Genomic DNA, 18,895 nt, shown 5'->3' on the forward strand with positions numbered 1-18,895 from the left:
GATGTATTAAACTAGAAACTATGTTATACTACTCTAATCCCTTTATCTAACTTGTTGTGATTGATTTTTACATGTAGTAATAATTATATTCTTTTGAGTTGTTAAAACATTTTACATTTTTAAACAATAGGTTAGGTTTGATTGTGCTGTCTGATGGCATTTATTCAGTGCTGCACTGTGGACATATTGCTTGTCTTTGTGGGCAAAAATTAATGACATTCTGTATTTGGGGTTTGCACCTGAGCAAAGGTTCCTGTTTATTCTTGTTTGAGTTCATGGACCACTTCATATACTTACAGCCTTCTCAATTGCTCCTGATAACAATTTGGCATGTGTCCTGGTTCCTGCATCCTGTTCCATTTCTGGTAATATCTCAACTTATATCCTGGTTTCTGTATCCTGATCCACTTCTTGGTAATCCTATTACTTGTCTTCTGGTTTCTGTATCCTTATCTGGTTGTTCCTGGCTTCTGACTTCCATCTACCTTATGTGCTTACTTCCTGCCTGTACCATAGTTGAGAGTTCAGAGCTAGGAACTACTTTTAGTTTACCTTTGGTTCAAGCAGTCAGATTTTGGTCAGCCCTAAAACCACCGTGTTCCATGTTTCAAACAAGTAGATGTGGAAGCACATACAGGGCAATAGCCTTTAGGGTCAGTCAGTGAAACCACCCTCTTTGAGTTTATCAAGGTCTTAATTGCTGAAATGTATACCAATTTTTTTTATGAGCTGCTGAGTGTGGATATGTTTGCATGACCCCTAGAGAGATTTTTTAGTGGCTATATTGCCTTAGTATGTGCCATACTAAGGAAACCCACACTATTCTCAGAGTCAGTCCTTGACTTTGTTGCGGTCTGCCTGGGAGTTTTGGATATTCTGTCCACTTTTGCATGTTCCCAAACTCCTTCATTATTTAAAAAATATCAAAATAATCCACAACCTTGTAACCGTCAAAGGTGTTTTACTTCTCTGGCATATAACAAAATTTATGAAATATTTGTTTTGTTGGACCCATTCTTTAAGTATTTGTGCTTTTATTGTCTTATAAAAAAGTATATAAATATTTATACAAAAGTGTAACAAATATGGGGTATTTTGCAGTTGCTTTTAGTTGTATTAGTTGTTTGAAATCATGTGGCTTGTTGCCCAAGAGTCTAACCCTAGAGAGAAAATGTGATTTCATTAAACACATTGTATGATTATTCATGCTTCCTAATGGACCCGATGCTGAGTCATAACGCTCAACATTGGGCGTGAGAAAGACACCACTACTACTTAACACCCTCTGATAACATGATGTCCCAAAGAACAAAAATTAATATTACTCATGTTTATGTAATGTGTTGTTGATTATAAAATAAATCTGATCTTATCCTTTCACATTTAGTAATACATTTAAAATTTAACCCTATTAATTCACATTTTGAATAGCAGTGCAACTTCTCATCATTTGCAATAGTAAAGAACATAGTTTAAAATGTATTAGTTTTCTCTATTTTTGGGCACATATATGCCCTCCTGTCTTGATGCTTCTTTGCCAGAACTGATGTTGTTTCACAAACAGGCAGGACATGATGCTATGCATACACAGGCAGCTTCCATGTTTGTTCCCTGTCTGAAGCTTACTATTTATTGTACCGTTTCTTCTCAATATTATCAACTCTTGTAATGTTGCAAACAACCTTTAGACCCAATCCCACACAACAGTACTTAAGCATGCTTATTTGGTGTCCTCACTAAAGAGTGACCAAGATATCACAGTGGAAAAGATGACCTTTTATCATCTAGATTCTAGAAAATATATTTGCTTAAAATGAGAGCAGAACGGCACTCTCTTCCCAGGCCAGTAAGATTTGCAGATCTGATGGCCCTAAGTGGAGATACTCCTAACATCCAGGCATCAGTCAGAGCGTGGTCCTCAGCCCCTGTATTTGTTCTTTGATGTAGGATTTTGGGTTGTGGCCCCATACTCTTTCATTAAGCATTTTCCTGGAATTTCGAGTACATATGCAAACACTTAAAACATGAGCAGTTCCTATGGTTGTTTGCCTCCACTTACACAAATTATATGTAGCCAATTCAAAATATGTTTGCAATAGAACTATGTCAATTAACAAATCCCTTTTAAGACTCCAGGTGTCCAGGAAATAATGATTTGCAGTCAGTTTATATGAATAATGCAAAAATAAACTGTTATCAAGTAATGCTTTACACATTTTTAGAGATTAGTATAAAACAGGGGTCAGCAACCTTTACTATCAAAAGAGTCATTTTGCCTGCTCTTCCACTAAAGAAAAATAGTCTGGAGCCGCAAAACATAACACAGTTTATAAACTTTTAAAAGTTTTAATATTTTTTTAATTTTACCTGTTACAACAAGTGTGCATGTGTAGGCCTACTTTGAAATAAATTAAACATGATAGCCTAACAATTAAATTTTAGGGGGTGTTAGTCACAGGTGTCCCCCACTTGCACCTACATTTTTGGTTTTGTACATCTCCCCATTCGAGAGGAATTGGGGTTCAAAGGAGGGGGATGTCATTGTACACACCCATTTGTACACGCCCCGTGGTAGATTTTTTTCACTGGTGGATTTTTTTCATTAGAACACTGGATAGGGAATCCCCTTCCTCCGCAGTGTCTTGGGAGGAAGGGGATCCCCCATCAGAGATCTCCCCGCGGCAGCCGAAGGGAGCCACAACAAGGAGGCTGAAGAGCCACATGCGGCTCCGGAGCTGCAGGTTGCAGACCCCTGGTATAAAAAAGAAAGCAGTGTCTAGGTAAAGTGAAAGAAAATGCAAATTTACACAAGAAAAAATGCTGGCATTGTCTACAGTGCAATTAAATTGTAATTTATATAAAAATAGAAAAAATATAAAACTGAATTGATATAAACTGAAAAATGATGTAATTAGGAACAGGGAGGGAAAACACCTGTCTAATGTACTGTGTGGAGTGACATTGCTCAGTTTAAAAGAGGGTGAAAACAATTGGTCCTCTAACTAAATTCCAGGCAGGACTGGAGTTACCAGTATAGATAAAGTAGTGTCGTTTTCCTGAATTCTTAATAATCATGTGAACAAATGTTTACTGTCTGGGACAATATTACAGTTTGTTACACACTTTATGCGAGAACACAGTGTTATGTTCTAGTGGCGAACAAAAGAGCATTATTATAATAAATGTTTTAAAATACAACACACCATGAATGTATTAATTAACAATAGTTTTACAGGCATTTTTGTTAATTATTGTATTGATTCTTAGCAGAAATGGCCGCACATTGTGCTCCAGGTTTATACTTGAATCAGTGTAGTTTTCATTTTTTTTTAAGCAAGAAGTTCACCAACGAAGGGGTTAGCATAGATAGAAGGGAATGTGGTGTACCTAGCCTGAAAGTCAAATATGTAGGGTCAATAAAGCAAAAACAGGGTTTTACAGGCAACGTATTAATTGTAAAAGAAAAAGAATATAACATGATAACATGTTGATAACGTGGATGAAATCTTAGGGAGAGGAAACTAAATTTCAATACAATTTATAGAGTTTAAAATATGCCTATGCATTGGATATCTATCATCATAAGTATCGCTCTTGCACTCCATTGAACCTTTCTTCATTACCCACATAACTGCAACTGACTTAGCTTATAAAATATGAATAATCTCCAGTCAGTTAGGTTTCTAATAATGAACTCGAGACAATGCAACCGCTGTCACTTACTGAGTGTTCTGAGAGTAGCCTTCGGCAGACACCAAATGTTGGTCTCCTAAATCCTCTGAAGATGCCCTTAGGGGTGAAGCGCATCGGGATTCAGGACATTTTCTGCTGACATCAGTAACTCTTAGTCACGTGTTTTCATTATGTTACATTTTTTTTAGTGCAGCAGCACTGTGTTAGTGAAGGACCTAGCACAGTGGGATTATGTCTAGTTTAGTTTTTTACAATATTACAGTTGACATTCAAAAATCCGGCAACCTGCGGACCTGAGGAATGCCGGATTTTTGAAAATTCTGAATTTTTGAAAGTTATACTTACCTCCACACACAGGCCAGCCTTCCTCTCACAGCCTTTGTGGACATCTGGCACAGTTCCAGAGAGCAGGCAGCAGGGACGTCTCAACGTGTATCTAGTGTAGCAAGCAAGACCTAACAACAGTTTCTGCAGAACAGCGTCATCAAAACATTGTTTTGGCCAAACAGTGTACTGCAGTCCCTGTATTGAAAATGCGATCTGAACTTCATGCCGGAAAACTGAAGGAAATTGATAAACGATGGCCGGATTTTTGATTATCAACTATACCTAATATATGTATTCTTTTTTTGAACAAATAATATGTTGCTTGTAAAAGCCTGTGTTTGCTTTATTGACCCTTCAAATTTTTTTTTTTTTTTTAGCTAAAAGTAAGTACTTTGGTTTATATTCAGATCAGTTTATATCCATATTTTTATCATATTTATGTTTATATATAGGGCAGCATGGTGGCTCTATGGTTAGCATTCTTGCCTTTGCAGCTCTAGGTCCCAGGTTCAAATCCCGGCAAGGAATTTGCATGGAAACCTGCATGGAATTTGTAGGTTCTCCCCATGTCTGTGTGGGTTTCCTCTGGGTACACCGGTTTTCCCTCTCCAAAAAAACATGCAGTTAGGTTATTTTTGGCTTACATTTGACCAAACAAAATTGACCTTAGACTACATTAATGACATATGACTATGGTAGGAACATTAGATTGACCTTAGACTACATTAATGACATATGACTATGGTAGGAACATTAGATTGTGACCCCCTTTGAGGAACAGTTAGGGTCATGATTATGGGCTTTGTACAGCGCTGCGTAATGTGATGGTGCTAAATAAATACTGTGTAATAAATTATCCAAATATATAAAAAATAAGGCAGAATGGAGCCCTGGATAAAATTGCAGCTTTGGCCCCCTATCTTTCTAATTGTAAATAATAGAAAGTGTATTAGCTACAGAAGTCTCCCCATGTGCATTATCTATAGTTGCATGGATCCTCCCTATTAGGACCAACTTGGAACAAATGCATTCCCCCTTGTGAGATGACACACAGATTCACAGTTCCAATCAATTGTACTCTGTACAAGTGTATGGAATTTGTAGCTGGACCCCTGAGCATCCAGTGGGCCCTAGAATCATGTCTAGGGTTACTTTGAGGATGATCTTGCTCAGCTTAAATGTGCTGTATTGCAGTAGAAGAACACCTTACATCTGCTTCATAACGACATTCCCCATTTGAGCTAAATGCTGTGATTGATTAAAAACACTTTAATTCTATAATTACATATGTTTCGGGTAAGTGTATTAATTTTCAATAGAATTGATCGGTCATAAATCTACCACACTGTGCCTTCAATTCTAAAGGCAGATATGAAAGACACAGCTCAGTTCTGTATTTATTAATTTATTAATTGAAATCTTTAAAAGCAAGCAGTATATCCAGCCTTTACTTGGTATCAGTTTCTTGCAGAACGTAGCGTGGGGAAGGGAGATGCTGCACAAGAAATCAGTGAGGGAAGATAGTGACAGAAAGACTCATCATTCTGTTGCTTCTCTTCCTTTAAATGTGCTTTCAATGCTTTCAATCTCCAGCTTGGACAGGAAAATACTTATGTGGGTAACAAACTGCAATAGGTAAAAACCTTGCTCCCCTGCCAGGTGGGGCTGCACTGTGGGACAGAGCAGTGTAAATCCCAGAACGGTTCAAAATCATTGAATGGACACAGGACACAGCCCCTTATTGGCAGGGCAGTGTTGGCACATTTTTGTCAAAGCTGCAGTAATCTCTTTCTGGTGATTATTCCTATTAGAAATTTAAATACTAGAGACACCAACACACAAAAGTAACTGTCGCCCAATCAATCATTATTCATAGTCTACATATTTTATTATAAACACACATTCTTCAAAAAGGAAATAACACTGTGTCAAATCAATTCTAATGAACCACAAGACATGGGAATCAAAATATAGAGTAGGAGACAACCATGGGAAAGAAAACAGGCCATTTCAAAAAGGTATGTCTGAACTTTTGTTTGGTAAAGTGAAGCGAAATTGGTAAAAGGAAGAGTAGAACTTCAAATGTGTTAGCCACGGGAGATCCATCTGCAAAGATTCAGACTGAATAGAGATAGAAAAAAGCCAAGGGAAGGGATAGTTAGAGACAGGAGTATAGGAAAGGGGTTCATGAAGAGGAGTGATCCAGGTGTAAATGAGAGAAGGAGAGAGGGACTGAGAGCCAACAGCTGCCACACTCAGAAAGACTTGCATATATCAGGAAATGTATAAGCAGACCAAGGGAGCCAAATAACTTCTCAAAGGTATCAGACAAGACACTGGTGATTTTCTCATTTGTGCAATGAAGGTGCAAAAAAGCATGCCAAGGATTCGAAGTTATGGTCTAATTTAGAAGAGAAGAGATCATAATGTATACTTATGAACAGAATTAAGTAGGTTTTTGGCCAGTCCATCGAACTGAGTTGCTTGGGGAGGTACAATCTCGGAAGCAATTACCCAATACTGTGGAGCAGTGATGATCTACCCTAACAATGAATATTGCCACTCAGATCAAGGCTGACCAAAGTCCATCTCTCATTTGCATACATAAAAGGATGATCTAAGAGATTGGAGAGCAATGAGCTGGCTTTAAATCATAGTGGGAATCCAAAGGGGAGACAGAGGCCTGGAGACATATCGTCTCAAAGGAGGTGATGGAAAGGGGTTATTCAACATTTTTTAGTGTGGGCTCAATCCAGTTGTAAAGCTGAAGGAAGTGATAAGGTTCACATAGAGGTATGATGTATAATGTTATACTTTTATTTGTTTCCTTTGCAGGTATATTGCACTTCAGTTGTTAGGAAACCCTTATTGGGCCGGCCATTCCGTGCTGTGTGCCACCACAGTATCCCACACAGCCTATTTTGCCCAGTAATGTCACTTGCAGCAGCAAAGAGAATAAAGAAATAGCATTAGCCCCTGCTTCCCTTTAGCTGTGCAGCCTGATGTATTATATCGGCATCCCCAGCACACACTGTTAAGCTGTTCACAGTTGAAGGGATTCTAGAGACTGATCAGCTCCTGACTCTATCCAGCGCTGCTATTGGCTGCTGGGACTTTAAAGCCTTTTTGCTCCTATCACCAGTGCCTGTTGTAACATTTAGCTGGGCTAATCTGTGCTGGAGTGTGTTACATCTGATTTACTGTTTCTGACTGCGAGTTTATGCTGCCTGGACTGACCTTTTGCCTCTGTCCCCAGCTCTGCTTGTGTTGGCCCGTGTACATTATCTGGTAGATGGATTATCTGGTATGACCTCTGGCTCTGTATTCTGGACTTGTCTGTTCGAATCTTGGTACTGCATTATCTGTTGGCTCCTGGTCCTCTGCCTGCTCTTTCCCAGGCACCATCCTTTTCGCACCTGGGGGCAACCATCTTCTGGGAAACAGCCAGTCTCCCTAGGCTGAGCAGGGTCATGCTTTAGGTGAAGAGTGCGGTGTTAGATTGGGGGACTGGTGTCTGGCGAGTACTGTTGCTGGATCAGGGCCTTACACCAGTTTACCAAAATTAAGTTTCCCCACTTGTGGCCCATTGGGAGTATTGTTGAGTACCACTAACTGGAGTACCAGTGGTAATCCACTTTGATCCAACACACCAATGACTCCAGATTCTGTGCTTTACTAAAACAAAACAAGATCTCAAAGGAGGTATTTGTTAGAAGGGTTTATAAAAGAATATCCAAATAATGTAAACCCAGATTAAAAATTTGAACACACTTTAAAGGTTACAAATGGGTGTTTGAGGCATGTATATTTCCCCTTTTATTACCCTTCAGAAGGCCCTGACCTCAAATTACCTGCGTGAGTAAACATGAAACTACATATATTTATTAATATTATTTTTAATACTTAACAGGACTTATATAGCTTCATCATATTACGCAGGACTTTACATTAAATATTTATAGCACAGTAATTTACAGTGAGTCTAACCAGAATAAGTTCATGTTTCCCTGTAAGTAGTCCCCACAAATCCTGGTATGATGAAAGTGGAAGATATGTCCACTCTGTCCACACTGTCCATCCAATCCTCACAGAATAAAGAAAGGAAAGTCCTTGCATGAGTTAAAAGGAACTAAGCACTGCCTTGAGCGAAGAAAGAGACACACATGCCACACTAAAACTTCCCTAAAGGGAGTTATGTAAGGGAAGAAAAATGGAAAGATCAACCACTTTGTAGCTAGCTTGTATATACCTTGTCATACCAATTTGCATTATTATTTTTACAGAAACTTTCTATTATTTCCACTATGAGTCACTGAATAAGATAACTAGCTCCTCCTGTTATCTGTCTGTATTTCCTATTACAAAACATCTGCAAGCAAATTTGTTCTTTTTTTTTCCATCACATTTTGTAAGACGCTTATTTATAATTTAAAATCAGCATGTCCTGTCCTATTATGAATTGCCAGTTATGTTAAAATTTTCCTTTTTGATCTATTTGTCAATGCAGTGCAATGCAGCACAAGTCCCTCGGCAAACATCACAAGGATGTATACTCTGCCTTATTGTTTACAAGGAGATTGGGTAAATTTACATAATATGTTTGAAATAATTCTTAGGGGATTAGCAAATTGATTTTAAATGTGTTACAAATACAATAATTACCAACTTGATGTTAAATTTCACATATACAAATAATTACCAGCCACCTCCTTACAGTTTAAGTCCAACCCATAACTAAGGTGTCCCTGCAAATTACGTTTAAATGTCAACTGTAAGTAATATGAGCATCAACTCAGAATGTATGTAAACTTCATTGTCCATCATGTTCCCTTAAAAAAGAGGTCAAATCCCATCAGTAATGATTAATGAACCTATGAAACAGTGCTGTTTAGTATTCAGCAAATAGCTGACAAGCACATATTGAATAAAAGGGTAACAGTCAGGACTGAAAGGACAATGGTTATATTATGTAAAGTTTATTATAGTTTCTCTATTAATGTAGTCTTAGTGTTGTGTAACATGTTCCTATTTAGAAAGTGTGATACTGAATGTATTTGTAGTCAGTTTAAAATATTTATTAGTTGGTTTTATAATATTTATTATAGCATCTGGATTTAATCTTTTATGTCATTGTTTTGTGATGTCGTTTGCGTTCATTGATAATGGACAGCACAGCACTGCAACCCTATGAGGTGAATTAGAACACCATTACATGCTCCTCACTGTTTCTGCCATCAATCCATAGGCATTGAATGCCAGCCTGCTATTCCTATATGCAAGCACGAAGTTATGGCTGCTTAAGGTAGATTTAGTTTAGGGTTACAAGGACAGTTGAAAGGCATCATACTGGCCAACCATATTCAATATGTGTTGCCAACCCATCAGGTAAAGATTTCTATTGTAAACATACAATTAAGGAATACAGAATTTTGTATTAAAAATCTAAGAGATACCTTAAAACGTTTTACTGTGTATACAAGCAATTTAGTATAGTGCTGGAACTGTATCAGTTATATGGCAACTTGTTGCAGGCTATTAATACCCACACATGTGGGAGTCATGGGTAAAAAAAAATCCCACAACAGATGCGTTGTTCCTTTAGGTTTATATAAGCTAAAAATAAAATGGATGTACATTGCAGATTACCAGTTCTTAGTAGTGGTAGTCACATAGTTTTGACCCTGATAGACCAGAGTTATCTCTTTATCAGATTTTAACTATTTTGATCTGAGATTGGAAATCAGAATTTGAGCAACCTGTGCTCAAATTTGTATTTTGACGTCCAACACATTGGCCAGCCAGTCTCCTTCTTCTACAGAAGGCTGATGTCGGTGCAGCTAATCTACGGACAGATTTTAAAAAAGAAGCAGACAATTCTTTCTGATAATTACTTGTAATTTGTAAAAAATGTATTTGGGGAAAGTGATTGGTGTAAAATCACAGCAGTTATTGTTTCTCAGACATGTTTTTTATTGTTCCCATTGTTGCTAATAAAATATGCCAATTGTTCTCATATTGTGATTGTTAACAAAGTGAAATCACAGCAATTGGTTCCAGTTGTACACAAGCATTTTTTTCCCAATTCTTGCATACAAAATGGACTGCTATTTCATATTTTGATGCTGATTTACTAAAGAATTTTAGTTGTTTACTTACCAAGGTTAATTATTACTTTGCAAGAAATATATCACTTAGCCAAATGAATGTGTTGAAAATTCACTTTGCAAAGAATACCCAATTTTACACGGTAAGTCATTTGAAAAAGCAAAACTTTTCTTGCACAATTAGATAGTTAAAGTCAGCGAACTTTATCTCTTTAGTAAACTATTACTTTTACTGTGATTTAGTTTAGTTATAAAGAATGTATTTCTTAGATTTAATGTAAAGTTTACACCTATGCCTTAAGTGCTATTTATGTCCACATTTGTTCATAATATCTATCTCATAATATATTTTTATTGCTGCTGTGCATAATTATAATCAGTTTTTTTTCCCATTAATTATGATGAATATTTATAAAGCAGTAATGTTACATTTATGAAACATTTGCTTCAGGTAAATGAATAACTGTAATCGAAAACACATGCACCTGGAAGATTACCCTGAAGTGAATGTTTGATGGATGTCACAATTACTGCTTTATAAATATATCCCTATAACTTGTTATGCATCATGTCATCATTTTGTGACTGATTTACTTTTAGAAAACCATTCTGGTATTCCAGATTGTATCCTTTCTTTTATATTTTCTTTTAATATAATGTTTATGTACTAAGCACCTTTTACAAGACATCTAGGTACTGCTCAGATTACATATATCTAATTTGCACTTTTTTGCATTTTAGGCAACATTTAGTTTAACATTTTGTAACTGCAATCTCTGATATTGCCGCTATGATCCTGTGATATAGCAGCTCCTTTTTTCAGCATGTTCAGGGCGAGTGGTTCCAGGCTGTGAAGTTGTGGGTCAGGTGTGAGGTTGTAGATCTAGGTCTGCATGGGTCTCGAGTTTATAGATAGAAAACAAACTGTTTTGAGGCTTTGGGCCTGATTTATTAAAGCTCTCCAAAGCTGGATAGGATACACTTTTAACAGTGAAGCTGGGTGATCTAGTAAACCTGGAACAGATCTGATCCAGGATTAATAACATTTGCTAACAAGTAGCAAATTATTTTTAGGAAATTCATATCAGTGTCAATAAAAGAAAATAAGCCTACCAAATGTTATTATAAGCAAAAAAGAAAAATACTGTATAATTTTGCTGCTAAAAATAATTCACAGCACAGCACTATGCTGATGTTGTGGAAGACAGTAGATTCATACCTAAATATTGATTTGCCATGTGAAACCATTTTGGAATTCGTTCTTTCATGCCATAAAACCCTATATGGGGACAACCACTCTCCTAGGCCATTATAGCAGTACCTAATACATAAAATTATCAGATTCCAGATAGCTAAATAAAAAAAAAAGCTAATCATTAATATAAAGTCAAAGTGAACTAATCTATTTTAAAAGGAAGCCAATAGAGCCTGATCAGTGTATTTTTTAACTATAATTTAGTTTTACTTGTTTCTAAAGACCCCTAAATAAATACAGTGCAATACTTCCCCTATAAGTGTCTGTTAGTAAAAGTTAGTGAGTGAAAAGTACTAAAAAGTGTATTGGATGTAGCAGAATGTTTTTTAAGGATGGAAATGGCTGTAAAAGCTCTGTTTAGCAATCCTGGAATTGTTCTTGTGCCAAAAAATGAACAGCCCCTTTTACTTGCTTTGTATTGAGGCTTGTCATCTTCAGTCTCTGTTTATTGTACAGCACCACATAATATGTTTACACTTTATAAATGAAAGCTAATATTAGGAACACTACATAGGCACTTATTTCACTTTTCTGATTATTGCATCTACACACAGTGATGCATTGCTGTGTTTTGTATATTATTCTCTAGGTTTCTGAAAGTTGTGAACTGTGTTACTAAAACTCTAGTAAAAAAACAAAAAAAAACAAAAACAAAAAAGTATATATATAGCATAAAAAGGCCCCTATGTAGTATTCAGATGCATATGTGCAATATATTATATATGTATACTGCAGCTAACGACCTCTAATCTGTTAGGAACTAAATTACATGCACAGAGTAGCAGAAGAGTGCCAGCAACAAAGCAAACTCTGTAGATTAAAAAAAAGTCCATGCCTACTAGCTGCTGACTCTTTATTATTGTCACAAAAAAAGAACAAATGTATATGCATACAAAAAAAAAAAAAAAAACACAAGGCCTCTCAAAATTTTCCAGGATCTCAGCAAATTTAGTGGCACCCAACAGCATGCTGTTATCCTCACCTTTGTGGCAAGAAAGAAAAAAAAATAATCAGCAGGTAATGTTATGAGCTGAACATGGCACAAAAGGATCTAACCACAAATCCTGTCTCAGACAAAATTATTAACTAGCAGGTTAATATTTCAGGGGGGTTTTACTGGTTCTCCTTATAGGAGAAGGTGTTTAAGGATCTATTGAACACTGAATGCCACTCTGCCCTGTAGACAACCTTTAAGTGCAGTCATGAAAACAATGGGATGTTTTTATTTGCTCCAGTTTCTTGCAATATTGTCAAGAAGACACGTTAATAAAATGGCAGGTACACAACACATTCTGGCACAAATGTAATCTATCAACACCATTATCCATGATTTAAAAATGCAGTGATGACTGAAACACATAAAACACATAAACAAACACTCACCTTTTATTAAAAAAAAATAAAAAAATTAGCATAACATGAGGATGTGGCAGCTTAAAAAATATTCTCATTTTATAATTTAACATTGTTCTTTGTTTATCCCAACCTTATCTAAATAATTCATGCTTCTTGGATTTCTCCCAGTGGTCTGCGGTCACACATTTATGTACAGTAAATTATATAACACATTTTATATTTATCTGACATTTACAGTAGACTGCCAACTTTGCATAGATAACACTGAGAAAATGCATTTGGATGGTTAATGTGTTCTTTGAATTAAGCAGTGTTTGAGATCCCATTTAATCTTTTGGTACCTGATGTATAAATGCTACTGAATACATCTTAAATTATAAATTGCAATACTTTGTGTAAATGTTGTATTCCATTATAGTACAAAATCATGAAATGAGTTCTATGAATTGTATATTTTATTGCTGCAAAAGATGTCTTAGGGGTATATTAGGCAGTGAATCTGATTTTCACTGAAATTTCACCCTGGTGAAGATTAACATACTGCCATTGAAACACATGGACTTGGAAGATTCTTCATGAGGTAATTTTTCAGGGAATGTCAGATTCACTGCTTAATAAATAGACCCCTTAGTGTACTTTCTCAACACCATGATGGAACAAGAATTCATCTGTGTATGGCACCCTTTATCTTTCTAGCTTTATTTAATGAAGTGCAAAGTCCCAACCCTTGTTTGTTTTTATAAAAATGTTCATGTCTAATGTGGTAGTTCATTTCATGCATAAAGGAGAATTGACAAGATTTAGTGTATCTTTAGAGGTGTAGCTGCAGATCGTGTCACCCTATAGCAGAATTTTGGCCACCTATCTTTTTTTACAACCTAGCAGTGTCAACTGAGACAAATTTGCCATTAATCCTAATATTCATTACTCCTACCAGGGACCACTGTGGCAGATAAACATTGTAATTTTTATTCTAATTGAAAAGTTGTAATAAATAACAATACTCATGTCAAAATTGTAATTTATGGATTAAGTGTAAAATTGTATATTTTACCATAATATCATGGAATAGGCATCTTGAACTAAAAATGCAAGGGTGCATTGTGAAAAATTGTATTGCATTGGAACAGTATTGGAAAATATTTTTGTACCAGATATTTCCCTCTTTCCCCAATATTTCAACATAAACTCAAAACTGTTTTGCCCTTCTGTGCCTACCTGATCTAAAACATGTATGAAGATCAGGACTTTATGACTTTACTGGCTGTTATCTTGTCCCAGGTCAGTGACTCAGAAAGACTGAGGATCATTATGGCCACCAAGCTAATACCAATTTCAGTAGGAGGTCACATGGGTTTTCATTTAAATGGATCCTGTTGCCAGACCATTAATTTCATCCAAAGTCTTCCCATACGATTTTATGTGCATTAAACATATTCCATACAACCCATGAAACTGCTGTTCACCACTTTGAATGTCAGCAGACTCAAGGTGTGTTTATCAAGCAAGTAGGCAAAATATAAAAAATGCAATCAGTGTACACATACAACAGACAAAAATGTGACAGGCCCCTGACATTATTCATTGATCCAACCAGGCAGATCAATAAATATTTGCAAACGTTCATTATCATTTTGGGTGAAAATCTAGCTCCTGTACAACAGTCCCTCAATGTTCCTTCTCTGTTGGATCACTGAACAATCTAATGACTCCTGCTGTTTCCTATGGGCTTCACCTCCCATTTCTATAAAATGAGCAATGCTGTCTGTGCAATGTGCGTTCATCGCACTGTTGCTGGAGATGATCAGTGATCTAGTGTCTGTACATAGCTCAAACAGGTGCATATTTATCAGGTTATTTTTGGGCTTTGTGCTTCCTTAGAGCGGAACGGGGTAGGAATGTTAGAACTGTAGCTTTGGCATACACCGGTCATGTGATCCCTCTGCTCCTGTTTAACTTTGCTGTGCAACAGAAATGATGAATGCCCCTCTCAAGTGACACCCCACAGTACTTCCCCTCCAGTTAAATCATGAATTATAAAATAAAATAAAATTAGGCATCAAAAATACCTTATTTTTTAAAGCTTTTTTTTGCAATGTTTTATATTAACGACAGGGTCTCTTACAGATAAAATATTGGCTTTGGTCTATAATCCCGTTCTATGTTTGTTCACACACCAGTGTACAGTGAAAGGAGTTTGATTATGAATTTTACCCAAGATTCATATATTTGTTCACACAGAAAAATGTGTGAATCTTGAGTGTATCAATGATAGGCTGACCCCAGAGGGTGATTCACATTGCTATGTTTTTCATTGAATGCAATGTATATTTGATGTGTTACTATTGTGTTACTACCCTATGGGTATTATACAACGATGATGTTAATGCATTTATCTGATACTTGTCATCTGTGTCTGACATTCTTTTTGTCCCTTTGTAAACGCTGCATCACTGTGGACCACTCTCAGTATGCAATGCACTCTTAGCACTATATTTGTGTGTACATAGTGTTTCTCTTGTGTTCTATATAGAATAAGCAAAATGACATAAAAGACATACAAAAAGCCTGGGTTTCAACGTGGCAGTGTTAGAATTGTATTCAAGCATTAAGGCACAGCAACCAGTGTGCCATCAATCCAGTGCATAACAATCATAAAATATTGCAGTTCAAGCAATATACATAGCCAACCCCTTATCAATTCAATTTATAGAAGTGCCTGTTCACTAGACAAATACCTGCCTCTAAATATGGTATACAAGGCCAATGCAAATAATGTCTCAAACCCAACCCATTTCGCCAGAAGGCTTCTTCAGGGGATGCATGGAGACCGTTACAAAGATGGGTAATGGAAAGCAGTAGTAGTAGTTTTTCTGGGGCTCCGGAAAACTCTTAGGGTCAGCATTCACATAAACATAGTTCCTGTGCTGGTTGGTTGCGAAGAGGTTAAAAAACTTGTGTCAAAAACTCAAATTGGTATGAAAACCTGATGAAGCCTTTCGGCGAAATGCATCGGGGTTGAGACGTTATTTGCACTGGCTTTGTATACTATCTTTATGGGTAGTTATTTAGGTTGCACTTACTTTACAACTTTACTTTACAAACTTTACAAAACATTTTAAAACAACTTTAAAAAAAAAACAAAAATAATTTTTAGTTTACATATAAAGAGTTATAAACCCTTTAATGTAGAGTGAAAATTCTGAGTTTAGGTACACTTTAATCCTTCAATACAATTCTAGCACTTCCACGTTGAAACACAGGCTTTTTGTGTGTCTTTTATGTTATCGTGCTTAAACATTTTTCTGGGTGTGGCAATTATACTCAATTTAAAAAAGATAAGGGGAATTTCTCTCTTGATTTATTCATCTGTTTCTATATGGAATAGTGTGACACATTTCATGGGACATATCAGCTGGTCACACTGACAAGCCTTCCCCTCTGTGTCTCCCTCTGCAGGGTCTACCCGCCTGTCCGTTATCCAGCCATAGGAAAAGGAGGGGGCGTGACTGACAGCTCCCTCAGCTTGCCAATCAACCAGCTTTAAGAGTCCGTGGGTGGGACCAGCATCTGTCTGACTGACAGGATTGGGCGGACCTAAGAAGGCCGGGCGTTCTGACGTCACCACGCACAGTAGGAGGACGCCCGGAGCATGGGTCGGAAGCGGTGCGTGGGAGACTGTTCCAAGATGGCGGCGGGCTGCTGTGGGGTGAAGAAGCAGAAACTATCCAGCTCTCCGCCGTCTGGCTCAGGGGGCCCGGGCGGCCCGCACTGCAGCGGGGAGAGCCAGTGCCGCGGAGCAGAGCTGGGCCTCGGAGGCTCCGCGAGCGGGCCCGGTGGAAGCAGCCGGGTGAACGGCCTGGCTTGTGGGAACAGCCTATCCCCGGGCTGCGGGACTCTCTCTCAGGGCTGTGGCTCCAGCCTAAGTCCAGGCACCCGCAAGATGGTGGTCTCCGCCGAGATGTGCTGCTTCTGCTTTGACGTTCTGTATTGCCACCTGTATGGGTACCAGCCGCCCCGCACACCTCGCTTCACCAATGACCCATAGTAAGTGCCGGGGGAGGGGGTGCCGGGTCACAAGGACGGATTGGGATTCCATATGATATGACTGACCGCACACAGCAGCAACAACATCCGAACTTCTCTGAGGGGAGCAAACTACAGCTGGTTGCCAGGGGTTACAGCTCTTTGTGTTTACTTTCTTGTTAGTGATGTGATAGATTGATTAGAACAAGCCCGTAATCAGTACCAGGGAGCATTATACTATGGCTGGCATACATGTTTAGGGAGGTGATATAGATGAAGGCTGGACCTCTCATGTTGAGTATTACAGCACCGTTTAATTTAGTTTATTAGGACACCGCACGGTGCAAACAATGTTCTTTTGTTTTGTTTTTTTTTTAAATAAAGTTGTTTTCACTTTATTTTCATCCTTTGTTAGCACCAGACTGCAGCCACTTCCTGTCTGGAGACATTCCAGCAATGGCAGCCAGGCATGTCTCAGGGTGGGTTTCCTGATGGTGGGCAGTCCCTTGTCTCTCTCAGAAGTGCCATGACGGGGAAATCACAAATGGAGTGACAGCCCCGTCTGGCAGGGATTCTGAACAAAGACCCCCCCCCCATGGCAGCAGTAATGGAATTTCTTTTTTCCTAATGCTTCAAATGTAACACTTGGATGATAAAACTCTTGGGGCGTTTTATTGTCTAGGTGTACATATATATATGCTGGTACCACAACACTCCATTGTTAAATTATGGTTTTTAGTGTTCACCATAACATTTGTACCGGATCTGGTCACCATAGACCATTCAGGAGACACACAGACATTAAATGTCTACTGTTACTGGGAAGACATCTTTTGTTTGTAGCAGAATGTTTTGTCTAGTTCAGCCATTTCTATGGGCAGGGTTAAGGAGCTGAATGTTTGTTGACATTCAGCAGAAAGGGGAGGGAGGGGGAGGTAAATGTAAGAACCTACAGCAAAACTACAAAGACTTTTTTATTAATATTAAACAGGATTTATATAGCGCCAACGTATTATGCAGCCCTCTACATTAAATTGGGGTTGCAAATACCAGACAGTGACACAGAAGGAGAGGGCCCTTCCCTGAAGAGCTTATGATCTGGGAGAATACAATCTAGACTTGCCTAGGATCACTGAAAAGGCTATCGAATTCTTAATGAAGAAAAGACGGTTTCTATTGACTGATCTTTGTGTGTGACAAGTCATATTTAAAAGTGGGAATAGCTTCATTAGTTAGGTATGTGGGTAAGTCTGCCCCAGAGAGTAAAAACATAAATACCTAGAAGAGACTGAAAAGAACTTGGCCATTCTTGCCCCAAGGATTCAATATTAATGTTTTTGTAACACTGTCTTTGATGTTTTCCGACCGTCTTGCCACCTACTTTCAGTGGCTGTTGCTGATATCCATTTTACAAATTTGCCATCGGAAACAAAAAAAGTTATGCTTAAAAGAAAAAAAAAACAAATTTGCAGACCCAGAAAAAACAAAGCAAGTAAAGACACAGCAAATCAGGTTTTCAAATTGAAAACTTGTTCTGAGTCAGAGACCTAAAGTATTTCACCCCTTGGATCACCATGACAGCCAGGCAACTTGTCATTTCTTAAATGGAATTGTCAGAAGTGGCTGCTATTTTTGTTAAAGGTTTCTTCATTGAAGTCATAGACAAGAGAGGGCAGTTATATTGTACCTGCTTATCACACAATCTGATGCATCTTATTGAAACAATGGTATCAGATGGGAGATGATAGATCTTGGAATTGGTTTCATAACTTCAGGTTATGAGCCTTGGCCAGCAACATCTGCTGCTGTCATATAGGCATTATCATTTTGTCCAATCTGCCATTGTACAATCTGTTGCACTACATAGTTCCCTAGGTATGTGATCTTTATTTCCATGGTTGTGTGTCAGCTTTAAAAGCTATGTCTTGTAAAATGATTTTCAAAGGTAAACGGTGAATCCTGCATTACAGTGTTTGCCTATTATGTATGTATGTATATATATATACACACACATATACAGTGTTCTCCCCAACCCCTTCTAGCCAGGCGCAGCACCCGGCACTTTTCAGTAACCACATGGCTGTTTTTGGGTGGTTACTGAAATGTTGGGTCACAATACAGAGGGCCACCACCC

General features: G+C 37.8%; 1 protein-coding gene across 1 annotated transcript in view; it reads left to right on the forward strand.

The window, feature by feature from the left end:
- The window catches only part of AMMECR1 (AMMECR nuclear protein 1), an 82,436-nt gene that overhangs the window by 31,375 nt on the left and 32,166 nt on the right, over window positions 1–18,895 (forward strand). Inside the window, exon 2 of the mRNA XM_072430584.1 lies at window positions 16,195–16,782. Coding sequence (XP_072286685.1) covers window positions 16,388–16,782 — 395 coding nt within the window. The 5' untranslated portion in view covers window positions 16,195–16,387. The remainder of the gene's footprint in view (window positions 1–16,194; window positions 16,783–18,895) is intronic.

This window comes from Pyxicephalus adspersus, chromosome Z (genome assembly GCF_032062135.1).
Source record: "Pyxicephalus adspersus chromosome Z, UCB_Pads_2.0, whole genome shotgun sequence".
NCBI lineage: Eukaryota > Metazoa > Chordata > Amphibia > Anura > Pyxicephalidae > Pyxicephalus > Pyxicephalus adspersus.